This window comes from Cryptosporidium ryanae (genome assembly GCF_009792415.1).
Source record: "Cryptosporidium ryanae isolate 45019 chromosome Unknown contig_26, whole genome shotgun sequence".
Classification (NCBI taxonomy): domain Eukaryota; phylum Apicomplexa; class Conoidasida; order Eucoccidiorida; family Cryptosporidiidae; genus Cryptosporidium; species Cryptosporidium ryanae.
Window position 1 is genome coordinate 88,015 of NW_027125525.1, and position 23,750 is coordinate 111,764.

General features: G+C 30.6%; 9 protein-coding genes across 9 annotated transcripts; 6 read left to right on the top strand and 3 right to left on the bottom strand.

Moving 5' to 3' along the window:
- Positions 1-112: 112 nt before the first annotated feature.
- FG386_001622 (importin/karyopherin) lies at positions 113-2,761 on the bottom strand (the record flags this gene model as incomplete). Its single annotated transcript, XM_067341015.1, has 1 exon — positions 113-2,761. The coding sequence occupies one exon, from the start codon at positions 2,759-2,761 to the stop codon at positions 113-115; it is 2,649 nt and encodes an 882-aa protein (XP_067198086.1).
- A 1,007-nt stretch (positions 2,762-3,768) lies between these two features.
- Positions 3,769-8,583, top strand: FG386_001623 (uncharacterized protein; the record flags this gene model as incomplete). The annotated part of the gene is made up of 1 exon (XM_067341016.1): positions 3,769-8,583. A coding segment is annotated over one exon (4,815 nt), but the record flags the coding sequence as incomplete, so codon positions are not given.
- A 188-nt stretch (positions 8,584-8,771) lies between these two features.
- On the top strand, positions 8,772-10,778 carry FG386_001625 (protein kinase; the record flags this gene model as incomplete). The annotated part of the gene is made up of 1 exon (XM_067341018.1): positions 8,772-10,778. The coding sequence occupies one exon, from the start codon at positions 8,772-8,774 to the stop codon at positions 10,776-10,778; it is 2,007 nt and encodes a 668-aa protein (XP_067198089.1).
- Positions 10,779-11,222: 444 nt separating this feature from the next.
- FG386_001626 (Spc97/Spc98 family protein) lies at positions 11,223-14,639 on the top strand (the record flags this gene model as incomplete). The annotated part of the gene is made up of 1 exon (XM_067341019.1): positions 11,223-14,639. One exon carries the CDS (start codon positions 11,223-11,225, stop codon positions 14,637-14,639), a length of 3,417 nt encoding a protein of 1,138 aa, XP_067198090.1.
- Positions 14,640-14,922: 283 nt separating this feature from the next.
- Positions 14,923-15,687, top strand: FG386_001627 (uncharacterized protein; the record flags this gene model as incomplete). The annotated part of the gene is made up of 1 exon (XM_067341020.1): positions 14,923-15,687. The coding sequence occupies one exon, from the start codon at positions 14,923-14,925 to the stop codon at positions 15,685-15,687; it is 765 nt and encodes a 254-aa protein (XP_067198091.1).
- A 92-nt stretch (positions 15,688-15,779) lies between these two features.
- Positions 15,780-17,852, bottom strand: FG386_001628 (uncharacterized protein; the record flags this gene model as incomplete). The annotated part of the gene is made up of 1 exon (XM_067341021.1): positions 15,780-17,852. The coding sequence occupies one exon, from the start codon at positions 17,850-17,852 to the stop codon at positions 15,780-15,782; it is 2,073 nt and encodes a 690-aa protein (XP_067198092.1).
- Positions 17,853-18,163: 311 nt separating this feature from the next.
- FG386_001629 (uncharacterized protein) lies at positions 18,164-20,245 on the top strand (the record flags this gene model as incomplete). Its single annotated transcript, XM_067341022.1, has 1 exon — positions 18,164-20,245. One exon carries the CDS (start codon positions 18,164-18,166, stop codon positions 20,243-20,245), a length of 2,082 nt encoding a protein of 693 aa, XP_067198093.1.
- A 92-nt stretch (positions 20,246-20,337) lies between these two features.
- On the bottom strand, positions 20,338-21,921 carry FG386_001630 (uncharacterized protein; the record flags this gene model as incomplete). Its single annotated transcript, XM_067341023.1, has 1 exon — positions 20,338-21,921. The coding sequence occupies one exon, from the start codon at positions 21,919-21,921 to the stop codon at positions 20,338-20,340; it is 1,584 nt and encodes a 527-aa protein (XP_067198094.1).
- A 546-nt stretch (positions 21,922-22,467) lies between these two features.
- FG386_001631 (S1/P1nuclease) lies at positions 22,468-23,718 on the top strand (the record flags this gene model as incomplete). Its single annotated transcript, XM_067341024.1, has 1 exon — positions 22,468-23,718. The coding sequence occupies one exon, from the start codon at positions 22,468-22,470 to the stop codon at positions 23,716-23,718; it is 1,251 nt and encodes a 416-aa protein (XP_067198095.1).
- Between the last annotated feature and the right edge of the window lie 32 nt (positions 23,719-23,750).

The following is a 23,750-nucleotide window of genomic DNA, read 5'->3' on the forward strand; positions in this document are numbered from 1 at the left end:
AGAAGAGTATTTATTCGTTTTTTGTATAACAGATTCAAAAAAAACATCAGACAATTTATTATTATCACTACTATATTATTAAGACCCTAATTACGGATCCAATATGGCAATACTAACTTAATTGACAAAGCTTTTTGATCCATTTAATATTATTCATTACATCAGGATGTCTCGAATTTTCTCCCACACTACAAATATTTTCTAGTATTGACCTTTTGTCTTGTGAAAGTAGGTATTGAACAAGCTGTCCGTTAAACGCAGTTAGTAAGTCCCCAATTAATGCAGTCGCACTTTTCAAATTTGAGTCATTAGGAAAATCACCACTATAGTCATTAACTATATTATCTACGAATTGAACAATGTTTGGCACATATGGGCCAAGTATCTCTAGTTTTTTTGCATCTTTCATTCCATAAACTATTCCAGTATATCCCTGAAGAACTGATTCTCTAAGTTCCCCCAAATATTCTATCCATTCTTCACTTTGAACCGGTCCATCACTATACTGAGTGATCGATGCCTGTTGTAAAAGTTGAAGAGTTGAAGAGACAAATGGAATAAAGTCCACTCCAAGGTTCATTGACATGTCACCAAGTGCAACAATTGCAAGAGGTTTAAGCTTTCTATCCACATCACTCTTTGCTAGTAGTGCGCAAAGCGTCTGCACTATAATTTCTAAGCACGGATTAATATTTTTCCCAATAGATCTAACAAGATCACCAACAAGTTCTATAGATATTTTACACGTGTCAAGCTCATCATGGCATTGAATGAATGGAATAATGAGAGAAATACACTCGCTTGTATATGGTGAAAAGTCTTGAGACATCACTACTACTAATGAAGTTAATGAGAGCAAAGCCTCTTCAGTGGCACCCCCTTGCTTAAGAAGTTCGAAATACAGTCCGAGTAACATCTGTGAATATTGAGGAGTTAATTTCTTCCCAAGCCTGGTAGTAAGTGCATACAATGCTCCACAAACCAATTGTATGTTGCATATTGAAATTTCCGACCTTGGAACTGGATTTTTCTCCATTAAGTATTTTAAACCAATATCTTCACCCATAATAAGTTCATGTGTCAAATTCAGCAAATTTGTATCATTTTCAACTCCTGCATGTGATAGCACCATTGATAGTGCATTAAAACACCCTTGTTTCATATTGTTCTCATAAGAAACTTCTCTTCTGGATGCATGTATCAAACTCTGAATTATAAAGGGGAACCAAAGATCAAGTATTTTCTGCCCTCCATCAACACTTTGGGATGATTCAGCAATCTGATGAATGACCCAACAAATATTCCGACAAACACGTGAATCGTCAGTTAATAGTCTCTGAAGCAACAGTGAAAATAATCCAGTTTGAGTCTGTTCCTGATTCTGTTGTGGAGGCAGACCCAATAGTGGGAAAATAATACTGGGATGAAACGTCACGATTCTACCTATAGTCCATGCACATGTATCTCTGACTGCAATTACATTGTCATTCAAAGCCTGGCACAAATTCGTTACCGATTTTTCGACAATAGGTTGCATTTTCTGTAGGCTCGGACCTTCTAAAATGCTACCGTATGCAAGTACTGCTGCCTCTCTGTTATGCCAACTCGAGTGTGAGAAATTTGAATGAATAAATCCAAGAGTTGGTTCCAGAATATTGTCTCCAAGAAGTTGAGAACATAGTGTTAAACATGCACCCGCAGCTTTAGCAACGGTCCAACTCTCAATATCACTATCGTCATCACTTTGTCTAAGTAGTGTTTCAAGCATTACAGGAATTAATAAAGACTGAACCTGCATGACATAATTCATGCAAATTGAGTTAGATATAGAATCACCTTCTTCAAAAGAGAGATCTATCTCTAAATCGGCAACTGTGTTCCAAAATTCGATACAACAAATTGATACCGGTTCGTACACGCCCTTAATTCCCTTGATTGTCATTTGGGTAATAACAGACAAATATGGTCCCAAATATTCATAATACTCGGTTGCAATTGACACCAGGCATTCATATGCCGCTGTCTGAAGTTCTTTTTTGCCTCCTTCTGCACCACATAAAGTGCACAAAACTTGAAATATAAGGTTTCTTTCTGCCTCATTAGAAAAATTATTTCTTGCAAAATGTAATGCAAAATAAAATGACTTTGTAGCAGCCAATGCAGTTTCAGAATCAGCGTCACTCATCCCTTGGACAATTGCCGTTAAAATTTGATTACTAACCTCTTCCGAAATAATCAAAGATGAAACTTCATTCTCCAATAATTTTGAGTCCTCACACAAATACCCAAGTGCAATCAAAGACGAACGCTTATAAACTGCTGATACCTCATTATTAGAACTATTCTGAATCAATCTAATTAAATATGGAAGGAGTTCAGGCCATCTTTGGCAAGGCAACTCTAAACGTCCAAGCTTAGCAATTACTTGACAAGAGGCTCCTCTAACACTCGGAACAGGACTCAGTATTGACTCAAGCACGAGAGACTTTATTTTTGAAGTTATATGTGAAGGTAATGATATCCACATTGCCCTCTTTTCTATATCTAGTCTCGGTTCAACACCAGAAACGGAATTCTTCAAAAGCAGTCCTGCCAATTGACGTGACAATTCTGGTTTGTTCTCATTGAACAACTCTTCTGCTAATAACGTTAAATATTCACCGATATTAGCCTCCTGAGCACTTTGAAGTTGTTGTTCCGCATTTTTTCTCACCGACTCAACTGAATTGTGGCAATTTAGAAGTATTTGGGTTAGGTCCATTTATCTCGCCACAAATAACAAACAAATTATTTGTATTATTAAAAATTAGTTTCAATACAAAAACGATGTAAACCTTTTTAACAACCTATATTTATAACTAATTAATAACGTTTTCAAAAAAAAAAATTTCTCCGGCATTTTACGGCAGATATGGGGTTTTAAGAGGGGATTTTTAAAAAAATACAAAAACAATGAAATATATATATAATCTTCAAGCAAGTATAAATATATTTTTTTGCAAATATTTGAAATTATAGTTTTGTTGTTTCTCTTTCAAACACATCACAAGCTATACGAGTTTCTCCTTTTGTCTATCATATGCACAAGAGTCAGCTATTAATTTAAATCAGGATTATGTTGTGTATAAACAATATTTACTATTCAAATATGTTACTATTAATGTTCATTTTGATATTTCTTGTTATAAGTTTTTTTCGTAAACTTGTATAGTCTTGTATGGTACTCTACAAAAAGGAAAATGTCTATATAAATATATCCCGCTAATTAAGAATACCCGCAAAGATCTAAAAGAATAACATGAAATGTCTGCATGTAAATGTAACTCATTAAATTTGAGATTGAAGCAATACCAAACATAAGAATTATTATGAATAATTTATGATAAATCCATTTTCATTTATTAGCTCAAATATAAAATCAAGGTTTTCCAAAGAAAATGCGAAAAAAGAGACTAAAGATGAAGAAGAAATTGTAATAACAAAAGAAACCGAGAATGTCAATAAAGTAGGTTTGAAATATAATTTTTTCGACTCAAATTTACATTTTTAGGAAAATAATGATAAATCAATTCCGCAATTCATAGATGAGTTGGCAACGGTACCAATTTTAACAATGGACGACTTCAAAACCAAGTATGTTGAAGATCATGTCTACGAGAATCAAGCAGAATTATCAGATGAAACGGATGTATTAGATTTTGAAGAAGTTACTGCCTGTAAATGTAAGTTTTTTTTTAGAATATATATTTTTTTATAACTTGTATAGCGGATGACAAATCTATGATTCTTCAAAGAAGATGGAAAGTGGCACTTTGGGACCTTTCTATTGAAAATTTAACTGAAGAAGAAGTTAATATATTTATAGAGATTGATTTTGGAACTTCTAGAGACGAATTTAGAGTTCAATCAGAGTCCAAGGAATATATACTTTCAAATGGACAGTTAAAACACAGAATTAGAACCCCAATAATACATAAACTAACAAAAGAAAAACCACAAAAAATAAAATTCCAGCCTTCATTTGAGTATAGAGGTTCTTATTTTGACTTGGAAAAGGAAAAGTTAAAACTTTCTGCCTGGAGATATCACAATTTCAGATTAAACACTCTTGATGCTATTTATGATACCAAGTTGATTGAATGCGCAAATTCAGATTTAAACTGTACCTGCTATTTGATGAAAATGGTTGAGGGAAACAAATTAGAAAAGGCATATATATTTAACTTTAATCTATACTTCCAAGAAATATATGACTTTCAGCTTTCCTTAGATCACTGGGAAATAAAAAGCTTAATGTCATTTGCAGATGTTGATAAAAAATTAGGTATAAAAAATGAAAAACAAATAGAAAAAAGTTCATTGAATTATTCAAAGATAATAGACTTTGAGTTTTCTGATCAGAATAGTGATTGCTTCTCTGAAATGGGTGAAATTAGAAGACTAACTAATTTCTCCTGTGAAAATTCCTATTTTTTTGGTAATCTATTGTCTGAAAAAAAATTTAATAAGAACAAGGAACAGATAAAAAAATCATTTGAAAACATTCAACTTACTTATAAGAAAGAAAATGACAAGGACACTGATATTTCGGATATTGAGAAGAATATAAAAAGCGAAGTATCACTGAAACTGGAAAATCAAAATAAACAGTTTGATTCAAACAATCGTTATAACAATCAAAGTATTTGGAAACTTTTTCTCAAGCTTTTAGGTATTATTAAAGATGAAGAATCAGAAAATATTATGAACTTAGATAGTCTACTTCTTGAGTCTGAATTAGATCAAGCAAAAATACATCCTTCAGATTGCTGTCCAAAACTTAAAATAAAATTGATATGGCCTTCACCTATAAAAGAATATACGATCTTCAGCTCAATTCAGAGGGGGACCAATTGGCCTATTTGGGAAAGTATTGGGTCTATATTTTTACGTGGAACAATTGCTGATTTAGAAAATAGCTTCTTAGATGTTGAGGTAATTGACACAAATAAAGACAAAAGTATTAATCTACAAGCAAAAACACACATCCCGCTGAAAGGATTGATAGAAACAAGTACAGTTATCGAATCCAAACTGTCTGAGCCGTTATGGTTGGCTGAAAAGGTTAAAAACACAGATGAACGTCGAAATTTTGCAGCATGGGAATTTGGTTTAATAACCGGAAACATTTCATTTATTAATTACCCAAAACAAAGGCAAAAAGGAAATTTTGTCAATTTTATTAAAGATAGGGTATACCTAATGGTAAAAATATTAAAAGTTGATAACATTATTACACTTGAGAATATTGAGGATTTTCAAATTCATGCTTCAATTACTCACCAAGGTTTAACCAGCAGATCAACTACAATATATGGAAACGGATCAAGCAATATTGTACAAGATGACTATGTTGTCTTTCCACTCCAACTTCCACCTATATCTGAGTTATATTCATTTCATCTAGAAAGTCTCGCTGAAATTTATGTGGATTTATGGGTTTCCTCGAAAAATAATCAATTCACCAAGACTGAACATGCAGGGTATACTTCATTTACAATTTGGGACACAATGTATAATATTAAAGGTACAAAGAGACCGATTTCAGATAGATTCTATATATGTTATGCATCAGGGACAAAAGAAAGACTGAAAGTTCGGTTATTAGAACAAGAAATGTCACTAAAATTTCTGTTTCCAACTGATAGAGTTTCAAACATAACCTTTGAAGCATTTATAACTCCAGACATACTTTCCATTAAACCGAATAATAGACAAACAATATGCTCAAAAAATAATGGTATACCTGAAAAAATCGATATTTTTTTGAGAAGTCGTTTGGATCTCTCTCCAAGTCAAGCACCAAAATTATATAGTTCAGATAAAATAACAATACAAACAGCATTAACTGGAAGACTCGGTACTGGAATTATTGGTCGTTTTTTTCTTTTTTCTGTATTTAATCACAGGGGGAACGAATTGATGTTGTCTCAATTTATTAATCAAATGCCTATTCCAAATAATATTATGACACCCAATGCAATTTTTCACTTTGTTAGGTGTGTTCCTTTCATAAACACAAGTTTTAGGGACCCACCTAAAAGATACAAGGATAAATTTAATAATGAAACAAAAAGCATTGCAGCGAAAAGGGGCAGCGAAGAAGATACTAACAGTTTTACTTTTAAAAAAACATATTATTGGTTCACCCCTGACTTTACATTGCTGAACAATGGTGGAGGAGTAGTTGATCATTGCCTTTTACATGCTTCTCTATTATTAAAAATTAAAATTCAAGCTTTTGTCTGCATTGGAACTACAAATAGTGGTCACTTCCATGCATGGGTGATGTCTTGGCATTTTAATGAAACGGAGAACAGTACGATAGTGAAGTTTTGGGAATTAACAACAGGGCAAATATATAGTTTGAAAAACAGATTTCATAATCAACAGAGAGCACGCGAAGTTACCTTAAGATTTAGAAAAAGAGAAAGACTTCTGTCAAATGAGGGTGATCAAAAGGATGTTTCTAAAGTATCATTAAAAATGATGAAACTACCATACAAAAGCATTGATACAATTTTTAATGAAATGAATATATGGTACAATATTCAGAATGTTAATCCAGGTTCTATTTTTTTTGATCTTTGGAATAACAACCTTTTTCTAAGCTGCACAAATTCTCCGCTGATTCATCAGCCAGGATTTCGTTCTCAACCATACTTATCTACTCCGACTAAAAACTCTATTTTGAGCAAAAAGAGATTAATAAAAAGTGTTTTGAACTATGAAGTTCAAGCACACAGAACTGCTCAAAATCTTGGGACGAGGTGGAATAGAGATCCTACTCTAGAAATTTTTCTGGAAAAAGGGTTAGATTTAATGGAGCAATCAGAATTATCTGAGGAAGGAGAATATCAAGACATTTGTTTGAAGATAAATAATTGGAAAAGTGCATTGGAATCAAAAGTTCCACATATGCATAGGGTATTAGGATTTCCTCTTTCATTTAACCACACAAACCCAAAATTAATATCTGAAACGATTCTTGGAAAGCTAGAAATACTATTTTCAAGGGATAAGTCTTTTACAGTAACAATTTCAGTTGTTGTATATGGATACCCAAACAATACATATTGCAGTAGAGTATTTATTCTTGTTACTCAAAAAATAAGTGAAAGAGAGAAGAAAAAAATTTTAGAGCAAAGGGAAAAAGAAAGGTTTAAAAATCAAGAAAAGTTAAAGAGAAGCAGTACCGATAAAGTTGTTTTAATTAAAAAAGAAAGCGAAATTCTTATAAAAAGTAACTCAACTGAATTAAACAAAGAATCACTAAGTGATTCAAAAAGAACCCAAGAAATATCTATTGAAGCTGAAAAAAAGGAAGATTCCAACTTTTCTATTGTTTCAAACTCTCAGATAATTACTAAAGATTATATTGGAATATTAGATAAAGAAAATAGAATGATTCGGAAAAGAAGAGTAACATTACCTGATGGCAGTGTTACTGGAAAGCTATGGATTTCTAAGAAAATTAAGGATGATGGAAACTTCAGATACTATGTTGATGGCATCGAAAATTCAGTAAGCAATTGCTTGAATATTGAAAAATCAAGAGTGTGTGCAACCGATTTAAATTATGAAGGGCAAAGAGTTGGATTTGCTATTTTGCCAGGTTTAATTGATGACCCAACTCCCATTGATTTAATGTATGAAATGGCTCTCAAAATTGATGATTTATTGAAATTTGATAGAAATTTTATTGAATTTACTGGGGGGGATGCAGTACTTGAATGGGATTATGATAAAGATGAATATTTTGAGAACCAAGATGAAAATTCGGACATAGACTTAGAAGCCAATGAAGATGAAGATGAAGATTACAGTGACAAAAGTGAATTTAGTAATAATGAAATTGAAAATGAAGCAAACAGTTTGGAGGGCATTTCAATAAGTGATAATGACGAAGAGAATGGTAAATATTCTGAAGAATCGAAAAATGAAGTCACACCTGCATCAGATTACCTCGATTCAGAATCTAATTCAATTTCCTCAAATGAAGATGAATATTCAAAAAGAACTATTTGCAGACCTGATTCAAATAGTGATACGTCAGATGACGTAATCAATGAAGGTAAGGAATGTTTTATTGGTATCTCTGAAAAATTTCAAGAGCAAGAAACGAGTGATAAAAATGAAAATATTAATATTAATATATCTTCAAATCTGAATACAAATAAAAAATCGATGAAAGAATTGAAAAGATTTACCAAAACTGGAAAATATATAATATATAGAAGACCTGAATATGAGCAATCCAAGTTAAAAAAAAGGCAAGAGTTAAATTTTTATGATTCTAACAAGGACGAAAATCTAGTATTTCCTGTCGCCTCTCTGGCAATGAGTTTGGCGAGAGGGCACTCAGAATTAAGAAAAAGTGGTTTGTTGAATATGGGAAGGATGGAAACGAATAAAGAATTTTTAAAAGATAAAAATTTAATTGGTGAATCGAAGCACGATGACAGAGCAACTGCAAATTCTTACTCGAATGATTTATTTTCAAAAATGTTTAATAATAGAGAGATAGAAAACTCAAAATACTAACAAACAAACAAATTTAATGAAAGAAGGACTTCATATTTTCTCAAAGAAAATAAAAGTCTAATTATTCCTAGTAGAATAAGTTCCGAATCGCAAATATTTATCAGAAATACTTATGCACACTATATACAATTTACCGCAAGCACAAGATCTTTGAATAATATGGCTTTAAAGTAAAAAAAAATTAGAATATGTGGGAAGAGGCAAATAGAACAATATGGAATATAATTAAAGCAAGCAAGAGTAATAATGACGGCATGACTACAAAGATTTTGAATTTTGTCAATCTACACATTGAAAAAAATATCAAAAAAGTAACAAAAAATTTAACAAATGAGTATAAATTTGATTTTGATGATATATTTGATTTAATTAACAGTCTTGTGGAAAAAATAAATGAAAGAGAAAAGAAAATCACTTATTCAAATTCATATTATTTAAATGATTTTGAGGGAGGGCTTATTAAAAACTGTTTTATTGACTTTGAAAATGAAAACGAGTTGAACAGCTGGTTAAAAGAATTAATAAAGGAAGAAATTTTTACAAAAATTGATTTAGGTATACCTGGTGAAATTATTGATATAGAATTTAAAAGTTTGATTTTAGAATACCAAAATTTTGAAATTCTTTCATTCAATTTACCAATTGAATTCTATAAATTATTCTTTGAAAAATTTAATTTATTCTCGTCTAAACAAGTCGTTTTTATTGAAGACACAAAATTTTCTCTCGATAAAGCTGAAATTAATTATTCAGATTCATTCAATTGTGCATTTTATAATAATTTGAATTGTTTTATATTTAAATATCTGGATGAAAATTATTCAACGAGTAGCTTATGCCAAATAAATGCTTCTTTTCAAGGAAATACTACATTTTCTCAAAAAGTAGAAAGTGAAAAACTAAAAATAAAAATTGATAAAAAGCTAGAAACAAACTCTTGTTACAGATATAATAATGTAATTAATATAAGTTTTTCTACAGGAAATGCAATTAGCAAATATAATGTGAAAACAACACTTTATGATCTTTATAATGAATATTTTAAATTAACAGACTTAGACAATGAAGACGAAATTAATATGTGCATGAGTCCATACAAAACAAAGAAAGAGATCGAAATAGGGACAGAATTTAGAGAATTCTTAAAAATTAATTTCGATAGCTTAATTCTAGCAAACAGATTTTTACTAATAAAACTTTTGTATCATGGTAACTTTGGTGATATTTATGTTGGAGTTGATATCCTAACTTATAAACTCCATTGTATAAAAAAGATAAAAGGAAATATACAGGAAAAAGCTTATTTTGTAAATTCATTGAACGAGGCAAGTGTAGCTAAAGAGCTTAGCAATTCAACAATTTCTCGCTTTGTTCCAATTTATGAAGACACTATAGTTGAGAACGGGAGTTTTTACATTGTGAATGAACTATTAGGGGAGAATTTGTTGTTCTTTAACAAACTTATTCATAGAAAAAAGAACAAAGGTTTAATTTTTGGGATAATTCAGAGGATAATTCGTCAATTGTTACTCTGCCTAAAAGACTTGCATGAAAAATACGAGATAATTCACTGTGATATCAAACCAGAAAATATTGTAATTGATTCAATAGATTCATTTGACATCTTAGGTTATTTTGATAACTGTGCCGATCAATACTCTGAAGTTGATATAAAATTAGTTGATTGGGGCAGCTGTATAAAAATACGTCACTCATTAAGTATGAAAAACTCTTACTTACAAAGTAGGTATTACAGATCACCAGAAATCTGTTTGGGACTTCCTTTTGATGAAAAAATTGATATTTGGAGTGTAGGGTGTATTTTAGTAGAATTGATTACTGGAAAACCATTATTTATCGATGTAAAAACAACACAACAGTTGCTAGCAAGTATGATATCCGTTTTAGGTAAAATACCAATTTCAATGATAGCAAAATCTACGACAATAAAACACTTTATCACATTCGATGGTCATATATACGAAAGAACTAACACCAATAAATTAAGGGTTTATACGAAATTTAGTAAAAAATGCTTTCATACGCAAAATTTGAAGGAAATGTTGAATTTTGTTGATGAATCATTGTTAGATTTAATCGAAAAATTACTTTCTATTGACCCAAAAGAAAGGCCTTCTGCATCAAGGGCATTAGAGCATCCGTGGTTTCAGTATAAATACATAGACTTTTTATAAACACTTTTTTATCTAGAAAATAGAGTTAGTTTATTACCAATTATATCAGCTTTTTTTTTTACTTAGCGCAATATTGGGGGGTACACTTAAAGTGATTCTTTTTTAAAAATAAAAAATTTATTCACACTATATATAATAACAAAAAACGCTCTTTACTAATCATTTACTCATACTTGTTTTAAATTTTTCTATTAATTAGTATGGAGGCGAGTATTAAGAGCATTAAATTTCCAGAAGATAAGTATATACGATATGGCAAAAGGGTAAGTTTTATCTCCTCAAAATTGTTAATTTACTTTTTTATTTCCAAAGATTGGACTAAGAGTTTGCAATAGTAACTATGAATACATAACATTAATAAAACAAAATTATTATAATAAGCCATGTTATAAAATAAAACTTACAAACATACACCCCTTCATTAAACTGGATTCTGAAGATTACATGAATTTCGTGGAGGAAAGCAGCAATACTTTTGTTGAATCTGGATGGTATCTGATGAATATTTGTAATATTATTAACCCCACAAAGAAACTTGAAAATGAATACGTACAGTTTGGCGATGTTGTTTTTTTATGTACTCGTGTTGACAAAGAATTCTTGATTCTTGGTTATGATCCAAATAATTTAGAAATAAAGGTATCTAGTTTCAACGAGTTATCGCATAACAATATTAATGGAATGGAATTTAATTCATTGAAAAGGTCCCTGAAGAATTATGAGTGGGTAATCGAGAAGATACCTATTTCAAAAGAAGAATCTATTTCTGAAAGGGTTTGCTCTCTTCCTGCCCCAAATATTAATTCAATGAGGTTTTCTGATATATTCCTGATAAGAGTTAGCGAGTCTGATGATGTAATGTTTTCAGAAGATTCAATAAAAACTAGTAACAATTACATGAATAATTTATCATTAGGCAAAATTGCGATTGCTGGTAAAAGTGGATATTGGGCAATTTTACCATCTGATAATTCAGAATTTCCTCTTCCAAACTGGTATAAAATGCGCAAAATTTTAAAGGGAAAAAAAATGGCAGAAAGTTACTCATTTTTTTCAAACAATAGGAGTTTCATAGATATAGACTCTATGAGAAATTTAAAACTAAATGAATTGACTGCTGATTATTTTTCAAACTTAAAAATTCCAAGATTGAAGGTCGGAATGATAAATCTAGTTTCCGGTCCCCCTTTTGGATGGGATGATGTAAATTCTAATTCTGTTGATTTAAAAGTGAGTGGCAACAATAAATCAACAGAAATAGGTTTGGAAGTATCAACATCATTTTTTGGATATTTATTTGACCACTCCGGAAGTTTCTGTTCAGATATAGTTACAGAAAACAATTTTTCTTTAATTCCATTAGATAGGTATCCTTCAAATATTCAGGAGCAGTTACTATTAGAAGATATTCTTTGCTGCTTGATGTGTATAGAGGGAAACTATATAAAAGTAATTGAACATATAAATACAGTTGAAAAGGTAAAGAATTATGATTTTTCTGAAACCTTATTTTTAATTCAAGATGCAGAGAATAATTCACTAAATAACAGGGAGATAAAAAATATAAGCTTTTCTGTTTTTGAAGGTTTATCAACATTTTCTCATTATGTTACCAATGATCCGAAAAAAATGACTTCAATTGATATTTTCAAGGATACGAAAATATTTGGGGAATTAGAATACTTAAGTAAATTTAACACATCTATAGAACGTGATTACTGTGAATTTTCTAAAGTTGATAATAGTGATCCTGTTATACTGCCGTTAACTTATCGTATTCTGGAGTTGTCTTCTTTAAATATGAGAATAAGGCAATTCTTAGACAAACATGAAAATGGGAACACTAATCTTGGTTTAATTTCCAATACTCTTTGTGAAACATTCCGCGAGCTTTTAAAACACTTTGAAATCAAAATTTCAAGGTTTGAAACATTAATTAGAAAAGGGACCCTTACATTACAAAATCTATGGTCGCAATCTCAGCAAGCACTGGCTACATTGAAAACCATGGATTTAATCGCAACTCATATTTTATATAAAAGGGGTTGCGAAATAATAAACATAATATTTGATCTTATTCAAGAAAGATTTCAAGGTGAAAATTCGAATATCAAAGTTGCTAATTTTATTTTAAGCCAGCTTTTGATGACCTGGATAAAACATTTTCTTATTCCTTGGACGATGCATGGTCATGTTAATGATAGTTTTTTCGAATTTGGTCACTTTGGTAGTGAAAAATCAGACGAATTGGCAAACACAGAAATGCTATTTTCAAGATCTTTATTTAGAAAGGATAAGGAAAAATATTTATTGAATTTATTTACCTTCCCAAAATGTCTTAGATCTATTTTCAAAGAAGTCAATTATATTGGAAGCGTCAATAAGCTAATATCAAGGTTCCAGAACGATAATAAAGCAAAAAAGTGTGGAAAATACATCGATTCATTGTGCTTAAAAATTGATTTAGAAAAAATAATGCAGCTTCTGGATTTAAATTCAGATGTTATTAAATTTGATTCATTGTGTGAGTATTTTCAAATTCTTTATAATGAATGTAAAACTAAATTATACAGGTTTTGTTGTGAAAGAATTAATCTGAATAATTACTTAATGATATTCAAAGACATTTTTATGTGTTCAAATGATTTATTTATTCAAGAATTTATTGATTGTATTGGAGTACATTCACTTGGAGGAAATCTTTCTGGAAATTGTTATAATAACTATATTTCACACAAATGGAATGTCTTGGCGAGTAACTATTGTAGGAAATATATAAACGAATATGAAAACTTTGAATTACATTGCATATTTGACGAAAAGTTGATTACTGAAAAAATTGTGAGTCTTTATTCGAGGGATGAGTGGAATATTGATGATTCACTTAAAGGTGTTAACAATAATAATGCGAAAAGAATTCTGAATTTTGAAGCATTCAAACATTTGAGTGTAAATTTGAATACAAAGAGTTGCATAATAAGAGAAATTTGGACGGAAGAAATTTTGGAAAAGTACCAAATATTATTTAGATTTATTTTCCATTTGAAATATATACAAAGGCTACTGACAGACACTTGGTTTATTCAAAAGATAACTCCTTTGTGGGGATACATTATCGAAAATCCAGAAATAAATAAATTTGAGAATAAGAGGTCGTTAATATATACAAAAATAGGCAAATCATATATACTCAGACATAAAATGCTCTCAATAATTAACAGCATTCTAGAGTACATAACATATGACGTCGTTGAACCCTCTTGGAATAAATTTATAAAAGAATTGGAAAATGTAAATACAATTGAAGAAATTGTTGACTCACAAAATAAAACTCTTGATGAAATTATGACACTTTGTTTTTGTTCAAATTATGAATCATTTTGTTCACTTTACAAGATGATCTCAATTTGCCACCTTTTCACACGGTACTCGGCACTCTTCAATGTATATGGTGGAAATAAATTAGGGAAATTCAACGACACGTACAATATTAATAGAGAAACCCAGAATATACCGCTTATCGCGGAGACAATTGAAGGCGAAGTGAATATGCCTACTCGAGGTGGTAGATTCGGAATAGATATTTCGCACATAAAACCCCTACTTACTGATTCCTCATTTGAAGACATAATAGAGAAACTAAACTCAAAATTTTCATTATTTCTTAATGACTTCGTTATTCTATGTAGGAAGGAAAGACACCCAAAGCAACATATACTGAACAAGATATTTGAGAAGTCTAATTTTAATAATTATTACAAACAAGCAGGGATTGTATGTATCTATTCTGACGAAAACAATGACAATCGTGATAGCATAATGAGTGATAGTGAATTCGAGGATGAATTTAGGTTAAAGTAAGTCGTACTCATCCCTTAGAATAGATAGTTGATTTGTGGGGATATACCCTAGGTTTAACAATGTTCAATGCCATTAAAAGCGCCACTTTGCTGGCGCCCATATATTAAGATATTTCCATGTCTCATTTTTTAATATCCGGTTTTCTTTGAGGATTTGGAACCGTTGGAAGTGGATGACTAATAGGGGCTGATCCCAAGCCGATTTTTTTTTTTTTTTGAGGAAACCAAGGTAGTATTCAGATTACTTAGTATTTGGAGAAATATACAACTTTATTATATCAAACATGAAATTGTTATTGTTTAACTCACTTTTATTGTTACTTTTGATATTTGGAGTTGAAAGTACGAACCTCACTTGTGAAAATAGGTTAAGGGAATGTGAAAGGGAAGTGAAGACACTTTTAAAGAAAAATAGCGAATGTTCTACTGATTTGGATTCTTTGAAATTGGAAATCTCTCACCTATCTGAAATAGTATCTCAGTATGAAAAGAGCGAAAAACATGGTGCTTCTCGTATTTTAATAACATGGGGTAAAGTAGTAGAGCAATTGAAACATTTTACCTTGCTTTTCAGAAGCTTATTAATTGTTGCTTATAGCAATGTCCCGAGCGAGGTAGATTTGAAATTGAAGCAGTTCTTTCTGAAGTCCAGAGTTTACGCCGATCCGGTAATGGCAAAGTATATGGATTTCCATAATAAGGCATATGAATCAATTATGAAATTAATTGCTGGGTATAGCGGTGTCATTGATCAATATGCTACATATATTCATTTCTATGGTGGGATAATTAACGACAGATTGGACAAATTTATTGCAAAAATTGAATCGATAGATCAACAATTGGTGGGGTCTATTCCAGAGAATTTGTCCGACCGAATACTTTACATTGTTTGTGTTATGTTAGTATTCTATGCAGCTATCGATTTTATCCGTGTTGTACTAAAGCTAATGTTTAAATGTTTCGGGATGAAAACTTGTACATCTAATAGTAAGAAGGCAGCAAAATCTCCATCCTCAAAATCAACACCTGGAAACAGGAGAAGATAATTGTTTCGATATCTAGAGTAAGAGTCCTTATATTTAGAGAGTAACATTTAATTTTAAATCTAGAGCTCTGTTTTTTCCTGAGTTTTATATGTTCAATTACAGGGATCTAAACTACTAGATCCGGAGCACAGTCTCCTTGTGATAACAGCAAGCTCTATACTTGCATTAACCACTAAATCAGGAGATCTGAGTTTTTGTTGTATTACCGGATGTCTGAGTATGTCATCTGTATTTGGTCTTCTATTTGGATCTGGTTCCAGTAGAGATTTAATGAGAAGCTTAAGTTCCTGGCTTCTTGGTGGAGAATTCGGAAATTGTAAGTCATTCATTCCTGATAAAATAGCGCGAATTGATTCATCCGGATCTTCTGGATCAAAACCATCAGAACTACGTACAAAGAAGGGAACTTTGTTATAACATAGAACAAACAAAGTGATTCCAAGAGACCAAATATCACTATATATATCGTATTCACCGACAAAATTTCCATCAATATCTTTCATAAGCAGTTCAGGTGCGGTATATTCTATCGTTCCAGTAAACCCATGTCTTTTATTTGAAGACAAGAATTCATCTTGTGCATCACCGTATAGATTTTGGCCCTCAAAACATTGTGACGCTCTTCCAAATGAAAGTGATCTATTTATTCCAGAATTTCTTTGCTTCAAAATTTGAGCTGTTCCAAAATCTGAAAGCAGTGCCTGACAAATTGGTTGAGCTAAAAATTCATCGAACGTTACGTGCAAAAGAATATTTGAGGGTTTTAAATCCCTATGTAATATTCCCCTGTGATGAAGATGTTGAAGTCCTAAAATAATATCAAAAAATATCTTCCAAATATGATCATCTAGAATATACTTTCCTTTAAGAGAGTCCAATTTTATCTTTTTTGTCCTATCAACTACAGAAAGTGAGTATTTTTCGTGTTCAGGAAGTTGGGTATCTTGTTTTGTATACGCATTGTTAAAATCATTTATTGCTTTATACTTTTTGTCTTCAATCTCATTAATTTGCAGATCTTTTTCAGGTTTGCTATTTTTATTTGGGGAAGGAAGTAATTCATTATCAGAACTCTGAATCAACACCTCGAGTGAACCTGAATTACAATATTCCATGAGTTGGAAGAGCCAAGGAACTTTTGGGCAATGATCATTTGAGCTGTATAACTCGAGCCAAGAGTGCCTGTACTGAACAATATTTGGATGATGCAACAATTCACGTATTTTTACCTCTCTTAGGACAGTAGAAAGCCACTTTTTATTGTCACCAACAGGTACTTTTTTAACTGCATATTGTGCTAATGTTATTCCATCTAGAACATGTGCACATAAATAAACCTGTCCAAAGCTACCACTCCCGAGTTTTTTTATTTCTATAAAAAACTTTTTATAATATCCTGTCATCAACAAATCAGAGCTTAAATTAATTAGATTGTTTTTTTCTTTATATTCTGTAGGTAAGTCTTGTGTAATAAACTCAAAAGACTTGTTTTTTATGCCTTCATTATCCTTGCGTTCAAACAAGTCATCTAACTCGTCAAGTACTGGAAAAGTCACTCTTTTTACATTATTTCTAATACTTAATTGTCGATATAGTTCTTCTAGAAAGAAGAAGTGATTTTGGTTTTCAATATTGCAAAATGGGTTTTCGTCTTTTATATCAAAAGACGTTTCTTCATCAGAATTTACATTAGAAGCTGAAATTGATCTTTGTTTAATTAAATCTTCGTTTGAAACATAATCATTATATTCATTGCTAACTTTTTCATTGGCTTCGCTACATTCAAATTCTCTGAATTTCTTTTTAAGTGGTATACCTATTTTGCAATGGCTTGGTAAGAACTTCTGCGGCATCAACCTTCCACACATTGGGCAATGTAGATTGAAATACTGTGGAACTAATTCGCACTTTCCCGAATCATTCTTGTAATTTTTTTTTCTATTTGGTAATCCTTTGTCAAATAATGATGTTGAATTTTTGTTGTATGGAACAAGGGATGTAACAGAAAGGTTTTTATCAGGATATAACCGGGATCTATCCATATTTTTTGCTTCAAATAAATCAATAACCATTGTTTGTGGTGAAAAAATAAGTTTTTGTCTTGTCATATCAGAAAAACTACGGGAATTACTTTCAAAGTGAACAAAATTACTAGAATTATTCATTGTTGAAAGAATAAATAAGACAATTATTTAATAAACAATTATTTATTTTTATTTTCATTTATATACTTATTAAACTAAAAATAAGTCAAAATTAATACAAGATAAAAATTAAATATCTTTAAAAGGCATGCGCTTTACTATTTTTTATAGTCATTGCAAGTGTGGGGATAATGAAAATAAATTAACTAGATTATTCTCAAAAGAATTGAAATTAAGAATTTCATTGATAAAGATACCAATTTTTACTAATTTTTTTCATATATATTAAAACAGGTATAATTTAAAGCAAAACAAACTAAATCATTAGTAAAATGGAAATTGATGATGTAATTTGGGTTTTATATAATGGACTTTTAAATAAGGAGCCTATAATAAATGAAAGTAAGGAATTTAAAGGGTTTAGTTTGCTCAAAAAAATATTTAAAGATGATGAATTTATCATACCTGATAAAAAAACTGATGGATTTATTTCCTTTAATTCAACCAATATAAAAGGTTTAGATAGCTTTAATAATAAATTGATACTATTTTTTAATGGATCCCCACACAACCTAAGGCTATTGGTCATCTATTTAATAGACTTTTTTATAAGTTATTTTGAATCCTTGAAACATAAAAAATACTGTCCGAAATTTTTTGTTGAAAAAAACCGATCATTAAAACTTGATTTACCACCTATTCCATATATTGATGGTTGCAAGGATTATCTTTACTTATTTAATTTGAAGTTGATATGTAATTATAGCATGAACTATAGAGACTGGATAGAAATCTTCTTTAAATTAGATATTTTTTTAAGAAACAACAATACTAATCTTGATTTTATGAAATTTAATTCTTCAACTAATTCTTCTATTTTGAAACTCAGGGACTTTTCAACAAATAATCAAGATACAATATCTAGTGGTTATTTGAATATATTAGGAAATTATAACATTATTCAAAACTTCCCTTACATTTCACTAATGGCAAACGGATTGAAATTAATAAGAAAAATTGAAACTAAAAAAGTTGGTGAAATTTATATTAAATATGCAATGTCAGTTTTGTCTGAGGATTCTAATAAATTAGATGAAACCACTGAAAAAGTTAAAAATAACATTGAATTAAGATTCATAACTACAATTTATTGTTTAATTTCACTTTCTATATATTCAGGTAAAATCGATAATGCTATCGTTTACATTTCGACTGCACAAAGACTGTTGAGATCAAACCAAAAAACTTTAAGCTCAAGTTTAATAACAATGTTAAATATTTACGTCCTCCTTACAAAGTTACACATCCTACTAAATGCTGTAGAAGAAAGGGAAAATTTAATTTTTAACTCGGTTCCTAGAAATAATATCGCTAATTTGAATTTATTGGTTACTAATACATTTTTGGATATACGAAATGAGGTGATAGAGAATTCTGTAAAAATGAATAATATACAGTGTATAAATTTATTGAAGCATATAACTGATTGCGTGAATTATATAATTGAAGGTTTCCCGATAATGTCTTCTCTAAATCAAATAAATAAGGAGCTTTTTAATACTGAAATTACTGCAACATATAATTTTTGTCTTTCGAAGTTAGACTCAATTTATACAATTGAAAGCGGACCTCAAATCCTAATGGAAGCACATGATCTATTTTCATTTCTAATTGAGGAAAAAATGTCTTTTAAAAATAAGAATGTCATATTGAGAATTCACTCGTCAATTTGTTGGGGAAGTGTTATTCCAAACATGCTACTTATGATGTCTGACGAAATTACTTATAAATACAGTAAAGACTTTTCAAGCATATACTTTGTACAATTGGCAGAGCAATTAATCAGTTATACAAGACTCATGTGCGAACTCCCAGTAGAAGAAAACAAGTGTACCTTAAGTAGGTGTGATCTTGCAGAAACCTACCTATTTGTAGCTCTTTACTTGTATTTTGGAAGAGATGATTTCGTTAAATCTGGTGAATTTATAAGATATGGAAAGGATATATTAAGCCCGTTTAATTGCTCCTTCGAAGTTTGTTCAATTTATTGCATCCTATTGTATCTAGAGTTCATAATTTCAGCGAGAATCTCATTAGATGAGCCCAAATTAGAATCAATTTTGACAGATATAGTACATTTCGGTAAGAAATCATTGTATATTATGCCTGTGAAAGAAAAAGAAGTAAGTTATAGAAGAAAATTGATTAATTACAGTGTAATACAAGGATATACCTTGCTTTCTTTATTGAAAAATAATTGTAATTTAATGAGCAACGAGGAGGTGGAGTTTCTTACAAATATTAAAAATTCAAATGAATTTGACAAATCAAACAGATTAAATTCAGAGGACAATATAATTCTGTCAAATTATTTGAATATTGTAGATGAACTCAAAGCAGTTTTAGAGAAATAGTATTATCACATAAAATTCACAATATTCGATTAATCCATGTAATTAAATTTATTGCAAGTCTGATTTTTATTATTTATACATGGGTTTTGGATTTAGTATTCGCTGTTCCAGTTTCTTGGATCTGAAACTTGATAGTACAGATAAGATTGTGAATTTTGGCTTCTATTTCGAAAGTAATAAACATTGCTGTGATTACTATTATTATAATTATATAGGCGATTAGGAATAGGGTAATTTTTAGGAGCTGCCAAATTATGGTATTCATTAAATTTTGATCCATCATAAATAAAATACCCTGTATTTCGAATGTGTTGATTTGTATCAATATCTCTTGCAACAAATTCTCCAGTGTTAGACTCATATTTAATACTTTCATTATGTAGTATAGGATTCACATTTAAAGCTTTAATATCATATTGCCCTTTTGGGACACCTAACTCTAGTTTATGTTGAAAATTGATTTCTTGTTCACCAGAAGGGTAACGATAAAAATGATTTACTTGGTGGTAATCCATGAACAATGGGCTTTCAACAACTTGTACAAGATTAGGGTTGCCTCCGTATCCATAAATACTATAATCATTAGAAATATTAGGCTTAGTAAGACATCTGGGTTGAAACTCTTTTGCATTTGGATTAAATGAGAAGTTGGTCTTTGAAGTTGCCTTTTTAACTGAATCTTTATCACTTATTTCGTTTTGGTTAGTCATTTTGATGGAAGAAACGTTATTAAATCCATCATTAGCCACTTTATCCACATTTGACACCTTATTCCTATCGTCAGTTTCTCTATATACAGAACTGAAATTCATCTCCTCATCATCAATTGTATTTAGTCCATCGACATTATTTTCAACAAAATAAATATGATCCTTTCTTTGATTACTCTCAATCTCCTTTGCGAGTAATTCAGCCTTTCTCTTTTCTTCCTCAGATATATTTTCATAATTTAACGGTGTAGTATATAGTGTCTCATCATAAGTACCCTCTACACCAAATTTAATGCGATTTTCTTCAAATTGGTCCCAATTAGTTATTGGTGTTTCACCAAGTACGTCCTCAATTACATTAGCACCGTGTTCTTCCGAAGTCCAAGGTTGTAAAATTCTTTCACTAATTTTTCCTTGTGTCTGACCTATTTCGATATCAGTTTTAAACAATTCATGTGACTTGGATCTGTTTACCTTTTCACTTGAAGTGTCAAACGAAGTTGGTATTCCATTCATGTTTGTTGTGAAAAATCTACTTATAGATTTAAGAGGGAAAATTTTATACCTCTCTATTGGAATTGAACGTTCGTCAGAAAAAATGTTGAATATTCTTGCACAATATTGAATGCAAATGAATATCTCATTATCCTTCGTATCTAACGATTGGAAAATTCCACGATAAAGTTTACCGTCCCTCAATTTCAACTCTATCTCATTTCCAATTAAAATGAGTAGAAATACAGCAAATTCTGAGTTTACATTATTTTCATTTCTATTTTGGTCCTTCGTGAATGATTTTGGCAATGAGTCTAGTGTTTTTAATCCAGTTTTTTGAGACACCTTAAAGTTAACTTTCTTATTTAATTTTGAAATAGAAGAATCTGCTCCTTCTAAAGAGTGCTCAGATACACTATTAAATTTGTGAACGCTGAAATTTTTAGGCTCAATTGATCTTCTTTGTTTCATCTTAACAACTTGGAACAAAATTTTCTACACTCACCAGAAAAGTTGGCGCTTCACAGGATGAATAGGAAGCTGGAAGTTATAAATGAAAGAATCGTCTATTTAGGGATTGAATGTATTACTTTTCATATGTTATCTAAAAACATTTATTTTAAGCAATTAAATTAGAATACTATTTATATTCAACATGAAGGATAGGTAAATTTGGTCAACAAATGATCAAAAACTATTTTCGTGTGAGTTACTTTTTGAACTAATTATTCCAAAAACTGCGTATTTTTATTCATAATATACCTAATTTACTTAAACAGGAAGTCAGTTTAACTCAACTTAATTAATGACTCCACCGAAATACCTTTTTGTTATTTTGGTACTTTGAATTCAAAATGTAAAGTACAAAGTAACTATGGCGCCATATCCTTGATATTGTCCTCAAGCTTTGATGGTTGATTTCCCTCTATTCACAAAGGAAGGTGTGTACCAAAAATTCATATGCATTGATGAGATCTTTATTATATTGTACTATATATGAAATTAATGTAGCGAAGGATGCTTATTTTATTTTTATATATTTGCTCAATATTAACTACTCGAGCTATTTCATTTGATGCAGATGGACATAGTGCAATTGGTATGACAACCATTTCTGGCTTGCAACATAAATATTCACAGAAGTTAAAAAGATTGATGAATGGGAAGGATATTGTAGACATTTCAGGATGGGGTGAAAGAGTATCCCAGAAGCACCCCTCAACATTTCCATTTCATTTTCAAAGCCAAAATAGGAGTGACTTTGTTTTTAATGGAGATGGGACTTTAAATGACATTAATGGATTATTAGATAAGAATAATGCAAATAATATTGGAAATAATTGTGGTAATAATAGATATTGCCTTGTTAAAATGATAAAGCACCTATACCATCGTCTAATTGGTGCACAAAACAAACTGGAAATCGAATATCCTACTGGAATACAACTAACTGATTCGGACTGTGTGAAGTTCCTTATTAATTTGATAGGTGATCTTCACCAACCTCTACACTTGGGTTTTAATGAAGATAACTTAGGAAGAGATATAAAAGGTGTGATTACTATTAACGGAACTAGCGAAAAAATTTCACTATATGACATTTGGGAATTTGGAATAACGAAAAAACTTAAAATAGAGAAGCCACATTTTTGGTTTGGAGGATGGACTCATATATTCGCGATAAGGGACTCATATGATAAGGAGCTTCAACGTTGGAGGGAAATAGGAATTGATGCTGTAGATGAGTGGGCAATTGAAAGTTTTGATCTGATGTGCAATAAAATATACTTAAATCCCTTGTCTAGAGAACCAATAAATGACAACTTTAATATTGATTTGACATTAGAATTTGCATGGTTTGAGATTTTTAGGAATAGGATACTAATTGCGGGCGCAAGGTTGTCAATAGTTCTGAATGAAATACTTAAGCACCGAGATGGAAAAGGGAAACCATTCAGAACAACAAACTCTTTGCTATTGTCAAACGATGAAGACATCAACCATCGCGTATATGACAATAAAATGGAGAGCACTGATTCAAGGAAGGCCACTACTATCGAAATGAGCATTTTTGGGAAAAAGTTTAAAATGTCAACATGGATAAGAAATCTATCCATTAACATTTCCTTGATACTAGTTTGTTTGTTAGTTTTCCTATATATTTCTATTTTTTTTTTCAAAGATAGCAACAGTATTAAACACTTTCAGTTACCGAGTACGGATGAATCTAAAAATATTCAAATGAAAGAGACATCAATGATGGAGTAATTAAAATTTTGTTATCAATTACATTGTTTTTT